Source organism: Colobus angolensis, unplaced genomic scaffold (genome assembly GCF_000951035.1).
Source record: "Colobus angolensis palliatus isolate OR3802 unplaced genomic scaffold, Cang.pa_1.0 Scaffold125, whole genome shotgun sequence".
Classification (NCBI taxonomy): domain Eukaryota; kingdom Metazoa; phylum Chordata; class Mammalia; order Primates; family Cercopithecidae; genus Colobus; species Colobus angolensis.
The window spans coordinates 2,282,991-2,299,588 of NW_012113697.1; the positions used below are offsets into that span (position 1 = coordinate 2,282,991).

Genomic DNA, 16,598 nt, shown 5'->3' on the forward strand with positions numbered 1-16,598 from the left:
TTTTTTTTTTTTTAAGATGAAGTCTCACTCTGTTGCCCAGGCTGGAGTGCAGTGGCGTGATCTCGGCTCACTGCAAGCTTTGCCTCCCGGGTTCACACCATTCACCTGCCTCAGCCTCCCGAGTAGCTGGGACTACAGGCGCCCACCACCACGCCCGGCTAATTTTTTTTACATTTTTAGTAGAGACGGGGTTTCAACGTGTTAGCCGGGATGGCCTCCGTCTCCTGACCTTGTGATCCACCCGCCTCAGCCTCCCAAAGTGTTGAATACTAATTTTATTCTACTGACAGCAATGGTCTAAAGCAGGAGGTGAAAAATGTTTTATGAAAAGGTCCAGATAATGAATATTTTTTAGGCCACGTGATCTCTGTCACACGTACCCAGTCCCGTGTTTGTGGTTCAAAAGCAGCCAGAGAGGATACATTTGCAAATGGACGTGGCTATGTTTCAATAAAACTTTACTGACAAAAATAGCTGACCACCACGGCTATCCAATCCCAGAGCACTTTCATCTCGTCAAAAGGAAACGTCATACCTATTAAGCATTCACTCCCATTCCCCACTCCCCTCAGCCCTTGGCAACAACTAATCTGCTTTCTCTCACTATAGATTTGCGTGTTCTGAATGTGTCATATAAATGGAATCATGGAGTTTAAAAAAATTAGCTGGGGTTGGCCTGTGGGCCATAGTTGGATGACCTCTGATCTAAAGAATTTTTGAAGTGCAAGTATACAAATTTGAATATATTTTGATCAAAAAAAGTAAATGTAAAATTTAAGAAATGAAAGTTATTTCCATGTGCATTTAAAAGTTGTCTTTATTTCTAAACTATTCCAAGTTATCTATCAAAATTCGAAGATAAAATGTAGATTCTAATTAATAAATATAAAATTTTGAAATAAAAATTATTTTAAATTGACTTCTTATTAATTTTTAAATTGTTATTAAATCTCCAACATATTTATAAAATTAGAACTGTTCTCCATTCTAGCTTTTAACATCCATCTAGTTGCCCCTAGAAAGAATCAGTACCATACTTCAGCTGTTTCATCTGGACCTACATATTTATACATGTCAGAGTGGCATCATTTGCTCCATTATGAAATATGCCCCTCCACCTCCACGTGCAAATGTTGTGAGTACCTCTATAATGTGCTAATATCTTCAGGACCGTGAACTGGATTAGGAGAGAAGCAGAGAAATGAGCACTCAGAAATACTAGGAAATGATACTTTTACTTCCAGACGCTATTTCATGCTCTCTGATAGGAAGCCCTGGATAAGTTATTTAATTTGATTTTTTTTTTTTCTCTTAGCTAACTACTTCCCTCACCCAAATCCTTCCCCAGACTGGAAGCAGTGTCTATCTGCTGCAACACAACCCCTGTGTGTTCTCAGCATCTGGCCCTTTTGTTTTAAAGACACAGGGCAAGAGGTTTGCCGAAGCATTTCCCTGGGATTTAAATATAAGAGTGGGTATTTAGGGTTTCTGGTTGCACTGTGCTGATGCTGGAGTGACAGTTTCTGTAATAAATTTGTGTGTGTGTGCAATTTGTGGGAACTTCCAAATTGTGGGACTTAAAGCCAGAGCCCTTCTTGCCTGTGTCCCTATTGGATGGATGGTTTTGCTTCTTCTTAGTGGTGCGTGGTACAGCTGCTCTAAGAGGCTGTGTAAAATGCGCACTCAGGGATGGATTTCCTAAAGTTTGTTTTGTCTGCATGCTTCATTTCATTATGACATTATTAGGGTTCTAAAACCCATAAGAGTAATGAATAAGAGATTATTTTGGAAGTTTGTTCTGATCTGTATGAGACAAAATGTTTCTCCTTTTCTTCTGTTCAAAATCAAGCAGGTGGTGGCGGGTGCCTGTAATCCCAGCTATGCGGGAAGCTGAGGCAGGAGAATTACTTGAACCCGGGAGGTGGAGGTTGCAGTGAGCCAAGATCGCGCCACTTCACTCCAGCCTGAGTCACAGAGCAAGACTTTGTCTTAAAACAAACAAACAAACAAACAAAAACTGAGATATTCACAGAGGGTGAGGATGGCAAATTTTAAAAAGAATATCCTAGCATTTCAAGACCCCAGACTCCTGCCAAAAATCAAAGCTGCAAGTCACTTTTCCTGGTTCAAACTTGAAAGACATACTGATTTAGCACCTAGTCTGTGTCCAGAACTTAACAAGTGGAATAAAATAAACTGACAGAAAAATAAGGAATGGACAAGCAAACAACAAAAACTACCACCCTTGCCAAAATGTAACAAAGAACCTTTCTAAAATTTTAGATTTATCCTCATCGTGTTTCTCTCTCAGCTTCCCCACTCTCCTGAGATTGTTGATTTCCAAACAAGGAAAAGCACATTTTCCCTCCTTATCTCCAGCCGCACATATGCAAAGACCCGATAATTCCAGGCTGATGAGAGCTCTGTTCCGAAGCAGCTGCCCGCAGTTGCACAACAGCCGATAGCACAGCTCTCAAACTAATCATCTAGAAAACTCCTGTCAAGAGCCCAGATCAGCCTAGATGTTGGGTTTGCTGCGGCAGCCACCACAGAGCCAGGAGAGGGGCCTGCCCTTGGCCCAGACTCTCCCCACTTTGAATAAGAATTCCATTCTCCCCTTCTAGATGATGACCTCGTACCATCATGGTTATGAGAACCAGGTAGGCTGAAGAAAAGCCGATTCTTCCTTTAATCAGGACTCAACATTTAATATAACTTTCACAGTTCAGAAGCACTACAAGGGAATTCCACCCACGTCCCCAAGATGGATTTTGTTTTTCAGGTAATCAAGCCCTGGGCACATTATATTTCTAGAATTAAGGCAGAATAATGTAACTTAGAAAGAACAGTGAGCCAAGCATCAGAAGACTCAGAATCTAAGCCTAGCTTTTTGTGTTCTTTTGGCTGAATGACTTAGGACAAGCTCCTTCTCAAACCTTTCAATATCCGTGAAATGAAGCAGCTGGATTAGGGGATTTCTAAGGTTTTTTCCTGTTCTAATTTTTAGTGGTACTGCTTGGAAGAATACAGTCCTTGCACTTTCCTATCTCTGGTAGATTCTAGATTCTTCTCTTTTTTCTCCTATCTTCTTGGTCTCTTCTCTGTCTCGTTGTAACCTATCAATCTCTCTCTGTCTCTCTCTCTTTCTCTCTCTCTCTCTTGCACCCAAATACACACACACTTTTAAGGGCTTGTAAATATTATTCAGGCTTCAGCTCCTAGCTAACTTAATTACATTTTATTTCTGCTATGTATTTGTCATCGTTTTTATGCATACATTAAGAATAATTCTTTAAGACATCTCTATTCTGACTGATTTTAGATAGCCCCTCATTTTACTGAAATACACTAACTTTTTCATTCTTGTGCTTTTAATTTTTCTGTATCTATTGCTCAGTTGACATGAACCTTCAAGTTTGTTTGTTTCCCAGGGTTACATGGGTGTTAAGTTTTTTAAACTATTGCATATCTGAAAATGTCGTTTTGATATGTCATCAAATGAAATAAAACTTAGCTGAGCATAAAGGTCTTTTTCCCTTTAAGCTCTTCTCCATTTTCGGCACTTATTACTGAAGGCTACGGCTCAACTCCCCTGTCTCCTCCTTCATTTGTCAGTAGCCTAGGTATTGTGTTATTTGTTTCTCTTTCTGTTTAAATGCCAGGAAATACTTTCTTTTTTCTCAAACTCTAAAAACTTGCTAGTATTTTCGAAGTGTGGATCTCTGCCAGGGCCAGGACCAGGGTCAGGCAAGAGTGGCACCTAGGCTAAAAAAAAAAAAAAAAAAAATTAAAGAGATGCTTACTCTCAGAGTAGGAGATGTTACTTTTTGCTTGGTACAAAGAATGTCGGAAGTCCAGAGATGGCCCCGTGGTGGGGAAGAATGACGTATTCCTCCCTTTCCCAGGTGGTTTCTTAGGCTCTGATCGTCTTACAGATTCTGGCATAATCCGGTTGTTTGTAAATTTTAGTTTTCAATGTTGTAAGGTTATTTCTCTGGATATTATTTAATACTTTGATAGGACATTGATAGAAGCACACCAGCTCCTAGGAGACAGAAACCACTTTAAAGCAGAATTTGGGACAATGCATACCGTGTTAGGCCGGGCGCAGTGGCTCACGCCTGTAATCCCAGCATTTTGGGAGGCCGAGACGGGCAGATCATGAGGTCAGGAGATCGAGACCATCCTGGCTAACACGGTGAAACCCCGTCTCTACTAAAAATACAACAAAAAATTAGCCGGGCACGGTGGCGGGCGCCTGTAGTCCCAGCTACTGGGGAGGCTGAGGCAGGAGAATGGCGGGAACCCGGGAGGCGGAGCTTGCAGTGAGCTGAGATCTGGCCACTGCACTCCAGCCTGGGCGACAGAGGGAGACTCCGTCTCAAAAAAAAAAAAAAAAGAAATGGTAGTTTACATCTTATGAATTACATGAGTTCTCCCAACGAAGTTAACATAGAAAGGGGGATCAGGGGTTGAAGCAATGAGCCTTGGAAGTTACTGGTTTATTTGTACTGTTTCTAAGAGTCAATGAAAGAGAAAATGTGTGGAATTGCTTGGGAAACTCTAAGATCCAGCAGAAACATAAAGCATTCTTACTTGAATTTATGAGCCCAAAACACTCTTGCCCCTTGTCTTCCAGGAAGACTCTTTGATCTGACCTGACTACAGATGGATTCGTTATCTTTTCATGAGGCTCCCCCAAATGAACGATCAAGAGTCCTTGACTTTTCTCTCCTCCCCTAGAGTCCAGGGAGCCCTGTGCTGTTTTCTTGAAGTAAGCTTTGATACATATTGTGTCATAAAGACTAGTGAGAACAAGAATCCAGTTTTTTTTTTCTCTCTCTCTCTTTCTTCTTTACCTGGTCGTTAAAAGTTTTAAAAGGAGTCTGCTGTCAGTGGCACTGGTCAGTGTCCCAGCCTCTAACCCTGATGTTTAGCTTATCTTGATGATGATTTGGTTCTTAGAATTGCATATCCAGATTCAGTTAGTGTGGGAGCTGGTTCAAAAACATAAGTCTTCCTACCCACAGAAGCCAATTAAAACAAGTAAAGGGAGTTTTCTTTCCATCCTTATAAGTCACGTTTTCGGAGGGGTCCCACGTAACAACAGCAGGAAAAGAAATATTAATGTGAGTGGGACTCGGCCCAAGGGATGGCGAGTTGACAGCACGGAGAGTTTCCAGCAGTTTCCCCTGCTCCCAGACACACACCATTGAGGACCCACAGGAACTACCTTCTCGCCATGGCCATGAAAAGAGCATGTTTTTCTAGCATGTTCTGCTGCCGGAGGCTTCCAAAAACAGACACACAGTTCTGTTTGGTTGTATAGACTTAAAAAAAGTACATGTACACGGGCCAGATTTATTTATTCCTCAAGGCACATTACCTTTGCATTACAGCTCAGGGACTTCCCTTTGCAGGATGTCCTTCCCTTGCAGAAGATAGCCTTTGAAAAACACATGGTGTGTATTACCTGTTCGCAAGATTTCAGGAAGGGTGATTTGCATTCAGAGATGGATATGTAAAGAATGCATTTAACACTCATATGTTTTGGCAGAATGTCAAAGACGGCCAGGAACGTCAATCAAAAGTCACTCCGATGTTCCCTGTTTCCAAAGGTTGAAAGAATATGCACTTTAGAGCTGGATGGACCTGGATTTTCATTCTTGCCCTATTAGCAACCATGTGTGCTTGGATAAGTCACATTATCTCTCTGAGCCTATTTCCCCATCTGTAAAATGAGGGGAATAATTCTAGCTTTTCATTTTAGTTGTGAGACTTAAGAAATAATACATCAGATCTTGTTCTACGGTAAATGCTCAGTAAGTGTTCATTTTCTTCTATCTTCGTTATCTCTTCCTAAGGACCCTGAACTTAAATTTCTGGCTGCCCTGGATCTATTATTTTTAATGTAGTTCTATCCATGAATTTCATCTTCTGACTTTGACATTTTTCTTTCTTTCTTTCTTTTTTTTTTGGAGAGGGAGTCTCTCTCTGTCACCCTGGATGGAGTGCGGTGGCACAATCTTGGCTCACTGCAACCTCCGCCTCCCGGGTTCAAGCATTTCTCCCACCTCAGCCGCCTGAGAAGCTGGGATTACAGGCCTCCACCCCCAAGGCCTGGCTAATTTTTTTTTTTGTATTTTAGTAGAGACGGGGTTACACCGTGTTGCCCAGGCTGGCCTCGAACTCCTGAGCTCAGGCGATCCGCCCGCCTTGGCCTCCCAAAGTGCTGGGATTACAGACATGAGCCACCGTGCCTGGCCTCCTGACTTTGACATCTCATTTCAACGTGTCAGGCACAGAAGCACAGGATAGACGTGGGTCTCCTTCATCACTTGCCTTGTGGAATATAGTGAGACCTCTCTGCTCATAGATTTCCTGGTCTTTCTGCTGCTCCCAAGCCCTAGGGATATATCAAGTTCACCTTCATTTTAACTAACCTCAGCACTTTCTCTTGGCATCAGTTATTTGAACTGCATTCTTTCAGATCTCATTGATTTTGAAATCAATTCTGTTGATGCAGAATTGCCCTGTGTAATTATTTATACAAATCTCTTGATGTGATTGGTGGAGCCATACTTCAGAACATAGCAGCATGATGCTGCACAGAGCTTTAAATAAAAGTTAGAAAGGAATTAAAGTCTCACTCCCTACATGAAATCTTAGAGATGGAAAGCCCTACCGACATTGAGGACAATACGCTTTTTTTGTTCATGAAGAAATTGAGGCCAGGAGAACGAAAGTGATTTGCCTGAGATCACACAGCTTATTAATAGCAAAATCAAGACTGAAATCCTTATTACTATTCCTATTTCTGAGTTTCCTATAAAACTATGTTGTCTTCATGGAGATACATGATCCATCTGTGTCATAGTTTAGAATAAAACTACTACTATTTTGTCTCCACTAGAATCCTCATGCAGAAATCCTAACTTTTATAAAAAAAGTAACTCCGACTCTACTGAAACAGAAATCCTTTTTTTTTTTTTTTTTTTTTAAGATGAAGTCTCACTCTGTTGCCCAGGCTGGAGTGCAGTGGCGAGATCTCGGCTCACTGCAACCTCTGCCTCCCGGGTTCAAGCAATTCTCCTGTTTCAGCCTCCTGAGTGCTGGGATTACAGGCACATGCCACCACACCTGGCTAATTTTTGTATTTTTAGTAGAGACGGGGTTTCACCATGTTGGTCAGGCTGGTCTCGAACTCCTGACCTGGTGATCTGTCCACCTCTGCCTCCCAAAGTGCTGGAATTATAGGCATAAACCACCACGTCCGGCCCAAATTTTCTTTTTTGAGGAGGAGAGGGGAACACTTCCTTCTCCAAAATAATTGTGCACTTTAATAACATTTGTATTCTTTTCCACCTTTCTTTTTGGAAAATGTCTACATTGTTTCATTCATAAATCAGCTATCTAGCCTCACGGATTATACTCTAAATATTTCTTTTGTCCTCACCCACCCTGTCTTTCCCACTGTCAGCACCCTAATCCAGGTCTTTAACTCCTCAAGTTTGGATTCTGTTGGAAGAACCCCCTAAAGTATTTAACCACCTGCAGTCCTTTCCTGCTCCAAACCTGCACACTGCTTCAGATTTAATATATCACTGACATTAATCAAACCATCATCTTTTTTGGTCTAATTTCGTACAGCTCCCCAATTCAAGCAGACAAATTTCTTCATCTCATCTGTATTCAATTCAGGATTTAGTTCTTTCAGGATCTTCACATCTACCTTCTGGATAACTCTCTCATGTTCCCACGTTTTCCATCTATTGAATTTGCTCCACTGGCTCCATTGTCTGTATATTATTTTTGTAAACCCCTCTGGCTGCTGACTTTCTCTTACCTGCTGCAATAGAAATAATCTCACACTAGGCCGTGGGAGTACCACCCATCACCTTCCATACAGTGACTATGAAGACGTCAGCATACTGCTCAGCCTCTCTGGACCTCAGCTTCCCTGTCAGAAAAATTAGGGAATGTAATTACCTACCTTACCTCTTTTTGGGCTGCGTAAGGATTAGCTGAGAAAGTCGTCGCCCAAATGTTTTGCAAGTGTGACTTATTCTTCAGTTCTCTCTTTTCTGAGTTCACACTCTTGAAACACATCCTCCAGGTTACACTGCACACCACTGTGCTCATAGTGGTCCATGTGAGGGGCAGCTGCCGTCCTTATCATTTACCTGGGGTGAGGGAGAAGTGGTCTTGGAGAGGACGCCTGACTCCCAGGTATGTGATCTCCACTCCTTCTCCTTTGTGATCTGAATTTACACAAATTGGAGACATAGTGGGCTTCGCAAATACCCTTTTAAAAAAAAAAAAAGTCATGCTTTTCTTGGAGCATTATGGGATATCAGTCCATTTATTTTTTATAAGCATAGTAAAATCTTTCTTCAAGTACAACATAAACGTAAAAAAGGACACAAATCATGGGATACAGCTCAATAAATTTTCACAAAATGGATATGCTTCTGTGACCAGTACCCAGGTCATGAATTGGTACTTTTCCTTTAGCCTGGAAGTCCCTCTCTTGCCCTCTTCTAGATACCGATCCCCCTAAGGGTAACCTCCATTTTGACATTGAATGGGATAGATGAGTTTGGCCTGTTTAAGAACATTTTTTATAAAGGAAATCATACAGTGTTTCCTTTTTTGTGACTGGCTCTGTTTGTTAACATTGTGATGTTCACCCACAGGTTTTGTTTGTTTGTTTGAGATGGAGTCTCGCTCTGTCACCCAGGCTGGAGTGCAGTGGTGCAATCTCAGCTTACTGCGACCTCCGCCTCCTGGGTTCAAGTCATTCTTCTGCCTCAGTCTCCCGAGTAGCTGGGACTTTTAACAGGTACCTGCCACCACACCCGGCTAATATTTGTAGTTTTACTAGAGACAGGGTTTCACCAGTTGGTCAGGCTGGTCTCGAACTTCTGACCTTGTGATCCACCCACCTCGACCTCCCAAAGGGCTGGGATTACAGGTGTGAGCCACCATACCCAACTCACCCACAGGTTTTAAGTCATTCACTCTGTGTGCAGTTTAAGATCTCACTGTTTAAGATCTACGTGCATCTATTTTGGGTGGACATTTGGAGAGCTTGAAATGGGGACTATTAGGATTGTCTGTGAACATTTGCGAACATGTCTTTTGGTGAACATATGTATCATTTCCATTGAGTATAGCCCTGGCCATGAAATGGCTGGGTCACAGTGAATGCATATGTTTGGCACATAGTGCCAAAGAGTTTTCTAAAGTCACTGTGCCAGTTTACTCTTTAACCACTAAAGTGCCAGTTCCACATTCTCATCCAAACTCAGAATTCTCTGTGGTTTTTATTCTAGATGACCAGTGGGTGTATCATAGTATGCTATTGTGTTTTGCTTTACATTTTCCTGATGACCGATGAAGTTCAGTGCCTTCTCGTGTGTTTATTGATTATTTACTTTTTATTTATTTATTTTCCATTTCATCGTTAGTTGACACCTAATAATTGTACATACTTATGGGACACAGAGTGATATTTCAATACATGTATACAATGTAATAATCCAATCAGGATAGAGAGTGATATTTCAATACATGTATACAATGTAATAATCTAATCAGGGTAGTTAGTATATCCATCACCTCAAACATTTATTACTTTTTAGTGTTGTGAACATTCAAAAATCTTCCCTTCCAGCTTGTTGAAAACATACACGAAATTGTTGTTAACCATATTCACCCTACAATGCTTCAGAACACTAGAACTTATTCCTCCTATCTAGCTGTATACTTGTGGATACTGTATTCTGTTAACAAAACTTTACTTCCTTCAGAAGTGCTTATTCCAGGTTTCTGCCTGTTTTTCTTCTATGCTGTGTAGTTATTGTTACTTATTGATTTATAGGAGTTTTTTGTTTGTTTTTTGTTTTTTGTGATGGATCTTGCTCTCTTGCCAGGCAGGAGTGCAGTGGCCTGATCTCAACTCACTGCAACCTCTACCCCCCAGGTTCAAGCGATTCTCCTGCCTCAGCCTCTCGAGTAGCTGGGACTACAGGCACACGCCACTACGCCCAGCTAATTTTGTATTTTTCATAGAGACGTGATTTCACCACGTTGGCCAGGATGGTCTCACTCTCTTGACCTCATAATCAGCCTGCCTCCACCTCCCAAAGTGCTGGGATTACAAGCATGAGCGACTGCCCCAGCCCTATTTATTTATTTATTTATTTATTTATTTATTTATTTATTTAGCATTATAGTTGCTCCTTTAAGAAACTAACAAAACTTTACCTCCTTCAAAATCATCAAGATGTTCTAGGTTTCCTTCCAAAAGTTGATTGTTTCACCACTTATATTTGTATCAGCAGACGATCTGGAATTAAATTTTCCTAGATAGCTAGAGGCAAATGCCAAGATTTATTTTTCCATATAAATAGAAAATTGACCAAACATCATTGATTAAAAATAAAATGGGGAAGGGTAATAGGGTAATTGTTTTTTGGAAGAAGTACCTTCAGAGAGGGCCAGTAGCAGTTCCAGACGGAGGGTGAAGGAGCAAAAGACATGACGGCAATGAGAATTCAGGGCAAATGGCCCAAATGGATAAGAAGAGTGAGGCACATGAGGGAAGTTCTTTTTATTTTTTCTTGCACATATTGGATGCACCATGCATATGTGTTGTTGAGTGTCATGGAAGGCTCTCTCAGGTGGTTCCCAGATCGTAGAGGTGGCAGTGATGCAGCCAGTGCTAGAGTTCTAGGCTTGCCTCTTGGACCATCGTTAAGGCACAGCCGTGGAGGCAGGTCTGTCCCCTCAGTAGTGTGGCAGGAGAAAGTCCTCTGGGTCATTTTAGTACTCCCACCATTAACTGCTGACCTGGTTGAAGGCTGGGGTAGAAAACGGAAGACAACTTAGCGTGTCTATCACAGTTCCTGCTTGACCATAACACTTCCTGCACCACAGACACACAGCAGCTCTAACAATCCTAGGTCCCGAGAGCCTTACCCAGGGTGACAGGTCAGATCCAGAATGGAATTCCCCAGCACAGTGGAGTGGCATGATGTCTGAGCCAGATTTAACATTGCCCAGCAGTTTCCTTCCTGGCACAACTGCACCCATGCCACGGAAGGAAATGAAATCCCCTTAAAAACTGAGCTCATCTCTCTCATACCATAATAAGATAATAAGCCAGGCACTGCCCTTCCAAATAATGTAGCCAGCTCACCGCCTTCAAACCAGGTATCCTCACTGAATGACAAATGGGCAGGTATGTCAGGAACATGGCAAAGAGCTCTAACTCTCTGAACCCTTTGTTAGCTGGACTAAGTGGAGTTCTCCCAGAAGTTGGGAATTCAGAACACTGGGTGTCACATTCTTAAAAAGAGTGCTTTCCTCTATTCCCTACAGTAATAATGGCCATGTTGACACCTCATTACAGTCCAGGAATTTTGAACCTTTGACTTGATTTTTCTGGTAAGGTGAATAAACTGAGCCTAGAGATGCTAAATTACTATCTCATGATGATGCAGCAAGCAGTGGGCATGGACCACAAACCTCAGTTTTTGATTCGAGATCAGCTGCACAAAAATCTCATAAATTATTATATTTTCCTTTTAGCAAAACCACAACCTCCTTCAGCAGTACCTTGTTCTAATGTTTAATTAACCATAAAGCAAAAAGACTCTTTTGTCTAACTAATTTCTATCAATGCCATTGAAATGTTTGTTCTCCCTTAAGTTCTTTTTTAAAAAATTGTAGTAAAATCCACATAACACAAAATTTACCAGTTTAACCATTGCTAGGTTCAGTAGTGTTAAGTACATACATGTTGTTGTGTGATCAACCTCGAGAACTCTTTTAATCTTTTTTATTTTTTATTTTTTTATTTTTTTATTTTTTGAGACGGAGTCTCGCTCTGCCGCCCAGGTTGGATGCAGTGGCCGGATCTCAGCTCACTGCAAGCTCCGCCTCCCGGGTTTATGCCATTCTCCTGCTTCAGCCTCCCGAGTAGCTGGGACTACAGGCGCCCGTCACCTCGCCCGGCTAGTTTTTTTTTTTTTTTTTTTTGTATTCTTTTTAGTAGAGACGCGGTTTCACCATGTTAGCCAGGATGGTCTCGATCTCCTGACCTCGTGATCCGCCGGTCTCGGCCTCCCAAAGTGCTGGGATTACAGGCTTGAGCCACCGCGCCCGGCCTCTTTTAATCTTATAACACCGAAACTTCATACCTACTGAACAATAACTCTCTGTTCCTCTTCCCTACAGCCTCTGGAAACCACCATTCTGCTTGCTGTCTCAATGAATTTGAGTACCCCAGATATATCATATAAGTGAACTCACGCAGCATTTGTCTTTTTGTGACTGGATTATTTCACTTGGCATAAAGTCCCCAAGGTTCATCCAGGTTGGAGTGTGTGTCAGAATTTCTGAATAATATTCCATTGTATGCATAAACTACATTCTGTTTATTAACTCATCTGTCAATAGACACTCGGGTTGCTTCTGCCCTTTGGCTATTGTGAGTTCTCTTTGAGTTCTATGGGAAGAAGAGCAACTGTGTATAATCTACCTTGCAATAATTCTTAATTTGCTTGTGAAATTTCTGCTTATCTTTGCCTGCCTCAGGACAAAACAAATACACTTCTATAATTTTTTTCCTTACAGTATTGGTCTCAACCCATTTCCTCATCCTTATACCTACTGTAAATGTCTCCAAATTCTGCTCACTATTTAGAGGGGAGGTTGGAATGGTCTACACTACTTAGCTTGGAAAGTAAGTTCCCCTAGGACGTATGCCTGCCATCATCCAGTTGAATTTCTCCCATCCTTCCTCACCTGTTCTGTCTTCAGGCAAACCTCACGTGATTTCTCAGTGCACACACCTTCCTGCTCCCATAGCCTGCCTGGTATTTCTGTAGACCTTTTGTAATACTGTAATAGATCTTTCACTACCCATCCCGGGCCCCAGCTTTTACACAAAGCACAGTCATAGTATTAGGTTGGTGCAAAAGTAATTACAGGTGTTGCCATTAAAAGTATTAGGTTGGTGCAAAAGTAATTGTGGTTTTGCCAATAATTGCAAAAGCCACAATTACTTTTGCACCAACCTAATATGTACCTTACTGTGGTAAAGAAGAACGATTTCCAACTTCCAGACACTTTGAAATGCAGTATTCCAACATACATATGCCTTTTGTTTTATATGCTAGTGTGGTGCTTTGTTGAACATTAAAATGCAGTAAGATGTGCAAAAGAAAATGTATGAAAAAAATGTATCCCCTTCATTGATTTTTTTGAAAAAAAATGTTTATCCCTTTTATTGACTTTTTTGAAAAAAAAAGATTTAAAGATTGCCGTTTAAAGAATTCTGTTGTGAGTCCTGTCACAAAGCAACCATTTTCTACAATGTAAGCTTGATTAGGATTTATTTAGACTATCGTTTATTTATTTTTGCAGAAAGAAGCTTGCAGGTAGCTTATAGTTAAGCCCAACTCTCCACACCCCCCCATGCTAAATCAGTCCGTTTTCCTCAACCTGCCAATGACAGTAATGAATGTGTTTTTCTTTTGCAATCCGATTTTAGCTGTTTCCTCTTCAAACTCCTCGTATGTTGGATAGCTCTTTTCCCTACTCTATTGAGATTATTTAAAATATGATTCCTTTTTTTAGTAGTTTTAGCAGTGTTTCCCCTGGCCCAGCGCAATCTATAGCCTCAATCTCTGCAAAGTCTCCTGCAGCTCTTACCCACCCCAACCACACCCATACACCCAACCCCTTCCCCAGTAGGCCAACCAGGAGCTCCCAAGTGAAGTATTATGCTCTCTCTATTTTACTGGTCAAAATTTGAAATAAAACAGTCAAACATCAAAGATATATAGAAAAAAAAAGAGACAGCAATGCTGGCTCTTTCAAAAAAAATCCATAAATACTCTTTCTTATCACTTCTGTGTAGTTGATGGTTGCTTTTCAAGCCCAAAACTTTTTCACACATTTGATTAAATTTCCTTCACTGAGAAATTCCAACCATCTCTGGATAAATCTCCTGGCTCACCTTAGACAAGAGTAATGTAAGTTTTTATTTTAGGTTGGCCTAGCCAACTTTTCAGTTCCATAAAAGGAGTCACAGAGGAATGAGTGATATGCATTCACACCACAGAATCTGCGTCGCATAGGTGGTTATGCCAATGTGTGTCTCCTTTGTGTCAACACCAAAGGATCTTCGCTTACTCTTACCCAGACCTTAAGGTCTGTCTAGGAGGTGGGTAATGAGGTACATTAAGAGTTATTTTGAAAAAGGAAGTTCACATTTATTTCAAAAATTAAAAGCTCAGAAACAGAAAGCAAATGCCTATAAAAAGTAAAGATAACCCGACTGAAATGACAAAAATAACCACCCCCCACCAAAAAAAAATGGGAGGAAACCTGAGTATGGGCTAAGGGAAAACTTCCCCTTCAACTCCTGAAGGGTTGCTGAAAATCGCTGATGAGAGGCAGATTCATAGGAGAAAAGGCATACACATTTATTACTGTGTATGCAAGAGCCTTCAGAGGGAAGACCTAAAGATACAGAGGAAATTGTCCATTTTTATGCTTGGGCTTAACTAAATATGAACAGTTGTACAGAAATATGATTGGACAAAAAGGGCATGATCTAACCCAAATAGACCCAGTGGGGGAAGCCTGCAAGGCCTGTCTAGATTCTTCTTGGCCTCTCTGAGCATGCCTTCCTTCCTTTTAGGTGTGGGGCAGGACCCTCTCAGGAATGAAGGTCTTACGATCTACAGTCAAACAGGATAGGTCAGATCATTTCTTTATGGCCAATTTTTATACAGAAAAGTGGAAAGTTAGAGTAATGTTTTTAGGTTTTATGGCTGGCTTTGGGGAAAAGGAGTTCCGGTTTCTATGACCTGCCTTGCGGGAGAGGGATTTTAGTTTCTATGGTCAGTCTTGGGTAAGAGTAGGACTGAAAGACAGAGGGGCGGGAGAAGTTCAGAGAAAAACTTTTGCTTCTGAGGCTGCTTTTGAGGCCTTCATTTTGGAGTATTGTTTCCTGAGTCCCAGTACCTGCATCATTAAAACTAAGGGAGTATCAGGGCCATCAGATTGCCTGAGAGATTGAGGAATTTGTGCCAGAAATAATGCAGATGGGAGCAGGAATACTTATTAATCCATTGACAGGATGTTTGTGAATGACTTTAAAATAATCCAGCTGGCCTGGGGGGGCAGCAGAAATGAAGGGATTTATAAATAAAATTGGCCATCATGAAGTTTTGAAACTGGATGTGAGGTGTATGAGATTGATTTGACAATTTTCTCTGCTTTTGTGTGTGTTTGACGTGTCTCACAAAATATAGTTAGCCCAGATGGTGTAGCTGGGACAAAAATCACAGGGAACTAATAACTGCAAGCTCCCATGATACAAAGTGTATCCTTTCCTTGCAGATGCAAAATAAAAACTAACCACAAATTCCATGAACAAAAGTAACAAGTCTATCATGAGAACTAAAGATATACAATCCTAGATAATGTCTACATTAAAAGAGAAATCAAAACTACAAAATGAAATAACTAAACATCTCTGACTATCCATCTGTCTGTATCTATCTCAACAAATAGTGCATTTAATTGTAGTATACTTAAGTTGGAAGAACAAATAGATTTGATCTCTCCTGTTCATATGTTTTGACTGGCGAGGCCAGTAGAAAGCCTGCTTGAACAGAGAAGCACTATCTGCTTTATCAAGACTCCAAGTGGGTTTTTGTTTTTAATGTGACAAAGTGATATCTCATTTGTCAGGAGGAATAAACAGACAAGAATCATCAAGGACAAGTTGAACAATAGAAAGGCAGAATTTACTCTGGTGTACATGAAAATATACTATCACACGATAATAGCTTATAATTGGGCCAATGTAGAAAAGAATCAACATATTTAGAATATGATAATGATGGCATTTCAAATCATTAGGCAAAAGATGGATTCTTTAATAAGTCTTGTTTGTTGCTGGAAAACTCAGGAATTACAAACATAAGTATTTTGTGTAATATGCTACGTGATGTTGAATATAATTGCTTTGTTTATAAGAAAACTACAGGAAGGACTCAGGATATTTTAATACTATCTCATAACAGTATAATTGTGTTTATGACAATATTCTAATTCACCTGAAGATTTTGACCAAGGTTATTTTCTTACAGCACTGTGGATAAACAATAGTAAAACACAGAAATTTAACATGGCATTTATTCGGTGGCAGGCACTTTTCTAAGTAGTTGAGGTGTATTAACTCGTTTAATCATCACAAAACTGTACGCGATGGGTAATACTATCATTCTCTGCTCAATACACGAGGAATCTGAGGTGCGGAGTTCGTTGTGCCATCATCAGACATCTAGCAAGTGGGCGGGGAGTGGGGGCTGGAATTGCGGCCTGGCTCCAGCGTGTTCTTTACAGTCTCTCCCGGAACTGAGCTCTCTATGCACATCTCTGAAGTGCCTTTTTGCTTTTCTCAGGGACCTGATGCCCAGAACCCTGGACGGGCAGATCACCATGGAGAAGACGCCCAGTTACTTCGTCACGCGGGAGGCGCCCGCGCGCATCTCGGCCATGTCCAAGGACAC

The 16,598-nt window shown here is 41.1% G+C and overlaps 1 protein-coding gene across 1 annotated transcript in view; it reads left to right on the forward strand.

Annotated features, from left to right (window-relative positions):
* LOC105505451 (heparan sulfate glucosamine 3-O-sulfotransferase 3A1) overlaps nt 1–16,596 on the forward strand; it is a gene marked incomplete at its 3' end in the record, with an annotated part of 105,928 nt that extends 89,332 nt beyond the window's left edge. Inside the window, exon 2 of the mRNA XM_011933289.1 lies at nt 16,491–16,596. Within this exon, the coding sequence (XP_011788679.1) occupies nt 16,491–16,596 (106 nt within the window). The remainder of the gene's footprint in view (nt 1–16,490) is intronic.
* Nucleotides 16,597–16,598: the final 2 nt, after the last annotated feature.